This window comes from Scyliorhinus torazame, chromosome 14 (genome assembly GCF_047496885.1).
Source record: "Scyliorhinus torazame isolate Kashiwa2021f chromosome 14, sScyTor2.1, whole genome shotgun sequence".
NCBI lineage: Eukaryota > Metazoa > Chordata > Chondrichthyes > Carcharhiniformes > Scyliorhinidae > Scyliorhinus > Scyliorhinus torazame.
In genome coordinates this window covers 16,136,458-16,141,253 of record NC_092720.1, presented here as the reverse complement: position 1 = coordinate 16,141,253, position 4,796 = coordinate 16,136,458, and the positions used below count along the sequence as shown (strand labels likewise).

General features: G+C 71.8%; 1 protein-coding gene across 1 annotated transcript in view; it reads right to left on the bottom strand.

Annotated features, from left to right (window-relative positions):
• The window catches only part of eif2b5 (eukaryotic translation initiation factor 2B, subunit 5 epsilon), a 93,529-nt gene extending 89,129 nt beyond the window's left edge, over positions 1–4,400 (bottom strand). Inside the window, exon 1 of the mRNA XM_072473738.1 lies at positions 4,224–4,400. Within this exon, the coding sequence (XP_072329839.1) occupies positions 4,224–4,382 (159 nt within the window). The 5' untranslated portion in view covers positions 4,383–4,400. The remainder of the gene's footprint in view (positions 1–4,223) is intronic.
• Positions 4,401–4,796: the final 396 nt, after the last annotated feature.

Below are 4,796 nucleotides of genomic sequence, written 5' to 3'. Positions count from 1 at the left end.
AAGGGGGTTAGGGGGGTGAGGGGGGTAGGGGTGAGGGGGGGGTAGCGGTGAGGGGGGGGTAGCGGTGAGGGGGGGTAGCGGTGAGGGGGGGTAGGGGTGAGGGGGGTAGGGGTGAGGGGGGGTAGGGGTGAGGGGGGTAGGGGTGAGGGGGGGTAGGGGTGAGGGGGGTAGGGGTGAGGGGGGGGTAGGGGTGAGGGGGGTAGGGGTGAGGGGGGTAGGGGTGAGGGGGGTAGGGGTGAGGGGGTAGGGTGAGGGGGTAGGGGTGAGGGGGTAGGGGTGAGGGGGTAGGGGTGAGGGGTAGGGGTGAGGGGTAGGGTGAGGGGGTAGGGGTGAGGGGGGTAGGGGTGAGGGGGGGTACGGGGTGAGGGGGGCACGGGGTGAGGGGGGGTACGGGGTGAGGGGGGTACGGGGTGAGGGGGGTACGGGGTGAGGGGGGGGTACGGGGGTGAGGGGGGGTACGGGGTGGGGGGGTGGGGGGTACGGGGGTGGGGGGTAAGAGGTGAGGAGGGTAGGGGGTGAGGGGGTGTAGGGTGAGGGGTAGAGGGTGAGGTGGTAGAGGGTGAGGGGGTAGGGCGTGAGGGGGATAGAGGGTGAGGAGGGTAGGGGGTGATGGGGGTGAGGGAGTAGGGGGGTGAGGGGGTAGGGGGGTGGGGGGGGGTTGTGGGTGAGGGGGGTTGGGGGTGAGGGGGGGTTGTGGGTGAGGGGGGTTGGGGGTGAGGGGGATAGGGGGTGAGGGGGATAGGGGGTGAGGTGTGTAGGGGGTAAGGGGTGATGGGGTAAGGGGTGATGGGGTAAGGGGTAATGGGGTAAGGGGTAATGGGGTAAGGGGTGAGGGCGTAGGGGGGTAGGGGCATTGGGGCTGAGGGGGATGGGGGGTCAGGGGGGGTGAGGGGGTAGGGGGTGAGGGGGTAGGGGGTGAGGGGTAGGGGGCGAGTGGGAGGGCCTAGGGGGTGGGGGTGAGGGGGGTAGGGGGGGTGAGGGTGAGGGGGGGTAGGGGATGAGGGGGGTAGAGGGGTGTGGGGCAGGGGGTGAGGGGGGTAGGGGATGAGGGGGTAGTGGGGTCAGGGGGCCGTGGTTGAGGGGGAAGGGGGTGAGGGGGGTAGGGGGTGAGGGCGGTAGGGGGGTGAGGGCGGTAGGTGGGTGAGGGCGGTAGGTGGTGAAGGGGATAGGGGGGTGAGGGGTAGGGTGTGAGGGGTTGAGTGGGTAGGGGGTGAGGGGGGGTGTAGGGGGTGAGGGGGGTGAGATGAGGGGGGTAGGGGGTGAGGGGGGTAGGGGGTGAGGGGGGTAGGGGGCGAGGGGGGTAGCGGGGTAGTGGGTGAGGGGGGTAGGGGGTGAGGGGGGTAGTGGGTGAGGGGGGTAGGGGTGAGGGGGGTAGGGGGGTGAGGGGGGGTAGGGGGTGAGGGAGGTAGGGGGGTGAGGGAGGTAGGGGGGTGAGGGGGGGTAGGGGGGTGAGGGGGGTAGGGGGTGAGGGGGGTAGGGGGTGAGGGGGGTAGGGGGTGAGGGGGGGTAGGGGGTGAGGGGGGTAGGGGGTGAGGGGGGGTAGGGGGTGAGTGGGGTAGGGGGTGAGGGGGTGTAGGGGGTGAGGGGGTGAGGGGGGTAGGGGGTGAGGGGGGTAGGGGGTGAGGGGGGTAGGGGGTGAGGGGAGTAGGGGGTGAGGGGGGGTAGGGGGTGAGGGAGGTAGGGGGGTGAGGGGGATAGGGGGGTAGTGTGTGAGAGGGGTAGGGGGTGAGGGGGTAGGAGGTGAGGGGGTAGGGGGGTAGTGGGTGAGGGGGGTAGTGGGTGAGGGGGGTAGGGGGTGAGGGGGGGTAGGGGGTGAGGGGGGTAGGGGGGTAGTGGGGTGAGGGGGGTAGGGGGTGAGGGGGGTAGTGGGTGAGCGGGGTAGAGGGTGAGGGGGGTAGGGAGTGAGGGGGGTAGGGGGTAGGTGGTGAGGGGTTAGGGGGAGGGGGTAGTGGGTGAGGGGGGTAGTGGGTGAGGGGGGTAGGGAGTGAGGGGGTAGGTGGTGAGGGGGTAGGGGGTGAGGGGGGTAGGTGGTGAGGGGTTAGAGGGTGAGGGGGGGGTAGTGGGTGAGGGGGGTAGGGGGTGAGGGGGGGTAGGGGGGTGAGGGGGTGAGGGGGGTAGGGGGGTAGGGGGTGAGGGGGGGTAGGGGGTGAGGGGGGTAGGGGGTGAGGGGGGGTAGGGGGTGAGGGGGGGTAGGGGGTGAGGGGGGTAGTGGGTGAGGGGGGTAGGGGGTGAGGGGGGTAGGTGGTGAGGGGGTAGGGGGTGAGGGGGGTAGGGGGGTGAGGGGGTGAGGGGGGTAGGGGGTGAGGGGGGTAGTGGGTGAGGGGGGGTAGGTGGTGAGGGGGGTAGTGGGTGAGGGGGGGTAGTGGGTGAGGGGGGGGTAGGGGGTGAGGGGGGTAGGGGGGTAGGGGGTGAGGGGGGGTAGGGGGTGAGGGGGGTAGGGGGTGAGGGGGGTAGGTGGTAGGGGGGTAGTGGGTGAGGGTGTGAGGGGGGTAGTGGGTGAGGGGGTTAGGGGGTGAGGGGGGTAGGGGGTGAGGGGGGTAGGGGGTGAGGGGGGGTAGGGGTGAGGGGGGTAGGGGTTGAGGGGGGTAGGGGTTGAGGGGGGTAGGGGGTGAGGGGGGGTAGGTGGTAGGGGGGTAGTGGGTGAGGGGGGTAGGGGGTGAGGGGGGTAGGTGGTGAGGGGGTAGGGGGGGTAGGGGGTGAGGGGGGTAGGGGGTGAGGGGGGGTAGGGGGTGAGGGGGGTAGGGGGGTGAGGGGGGTAGGGGGTAGGGGGGGTAGGGGTGAGGGGGGTAGTGGGTGAGGGGGGTAGGGGTGAGGGGGGTAGGGGGTGAGGGGGGTAGTGGGTGAGGGGGGTAGGGGGTGAGGGGGGTAGGTGGTGAGGGGGTAGGGGGGATAGGGGGTGAGGGGGGTAGGGGGTGAGGGGGGTAGGGGGTGAGGGGGGTAGTGGGTGAGGGGGTGAGGGGGGTAGGGGGTGAGGGGGGTAGTGGGTGAGGGGGGGTAGGGGGTGAGGGGGGTAGGGGGTGAGGGGGGTAGGGGTTGAGGGGGGTAGGGGGTGAGGGGGGTAGGGGGTGAGGGGGGGTAGGTGGTAGGGGGGTAGTGGGTGAGGGGGGTATGGGGTGAGGGGGGTAGGGGGTGAGGGGGGTAGGGGTTGAGGGGGGTAGGGGTTGAGGGGGGTAGGGGGTGAGGGGGGTAGGTGGTAGGGGGGTAGTGGGTGAGGGGGTAGGGGGGTAGGGGTGGTGAGGGGGGTAGGTGGTAGGTGAGGGGGTAGTGGGTAGGGGGGGTAGGGGGTGAGGGGGGTAGGGGTGAGGGGGTAGGGGGTAGGGGGGTGAGGGGGGGTAGGGGGTGAGGGGGGTAGGGGGTAGGGGGTAGGGGGGGTAGGGGGTGAGGGGGGTAGGGGGTGAGGGGGGTAGGGTGGGTGAGGGGGGTAGGGGTGAGGGGCGGTGAGGGGGTGAGGGGGAGGGGGGTAGGGGGGTGAGGGGGGTGGTGTGAGGGGGGGTAGGGGGGTGAGGGGGTGGAGTGCGGGGTAGGGGGTGAGGGGGGTAGGGGGTGAGGGGGTAGGGGGTGAGGGGGGGTAGGGGGGTGAGGGGGGTAGTGGGTGAGGGGGTGAGGGGGGTAGGGGGTGAGGGGGGTAGTGGGTGAGGGGGGTAGGGGGTGAGGGGGGTAGGGGGTGAGGGGGGTAGGGGTTGAGGGGGGTAGGGGGTGAGGGGGGTAGGGGGTGAGGGGGGTAGGGGGTGAGGGGGGTAGTGGGTGAGGGGGGGTAGGGGGTGAGGGGGGTAGGGGGTGAGGGGGGTAGGGGTTGAGGGGGGTAGGGGGTGAGGGGGGTAGGGGGTGAGGGGGGGTAGGTGGTAGGGGGGTAGTGGGTGAGGGGGGTAGGGGGTGAGGGGGGTAGGGGGTGAGGGGGGGTAGGGGTGAGGGGGGTAGGGGGTGAGGGGGGTAGGGGGTGAGGGGGGGTAGGTGGTAGGGGGGTAGTGGGTGAGGGGGGTATGGGGTGAGGGGGTGAGGGGGGTAGGGGGGTGAGGGGGGTAGTGGGTGAGGGGGGTAGTGGGTGAGGGGGGTAGGGGGTGAGGGGGGTAGGGGGTGAGGGGGGTATGGGGTGAGGGGGGTAGTGGGTGAGGGGGGTAGGGGGTGAGGGGGGTAGGGGGGGTGAGGGTCTCGCAGGCGCTGCCACATGGGAATGGGCGCGGAGACAGCCGCCCGGCCTAAGCCCCGAGCCCGGCTCTCCTCACCCGCGGCTGGTCCTTCGTGACGGGGAAGAACCTCCTGTTGAAGCTGTCCGCCACCACCACGGCCTGGAGCGGCAGCACCTGCTCCGCCTCCGCCTCCGCGCCAGGGCCGCGGGCCGCTCCGCCCGCCGCTCTCCGGCCCGCTCGCTGCTTCGCCGCCATCTTGGGGAGGATGGCCCTGGCCCCGCCCCCTATCCTGTGGCCCCGCCCCCTCATCCCGGCCCCGCCCTGTGGACCCACCCTCTCACCCCGCCCCCTGTCATGTGGCCCCGCCCTCTGTCCATGGTTCCCGTCCCGTCACCCCGCCCCCTGTCCAGTGGTCCCGCCCCCTCTGCCCGGCCCCGCCCTCTCACCCCGCCCCTGCCATGTGGCCCCGCCCCCTCATCTCGACCCCGCCCCTTCTCCTGTGGCCCCGCCTACTCCCCCTGGAAAGGGAGGTATCAGCGGGCTGATCTGTGGGTCATGTTCAATCCACACTAGATACAGGTGAGGTCCCAGAGAATTGGAGGTTTGCGAACACTGTCCTATTATTATTAAGAAAGCGAGGGCTTGGCCAGAAAACTACTGGCCGGCAGT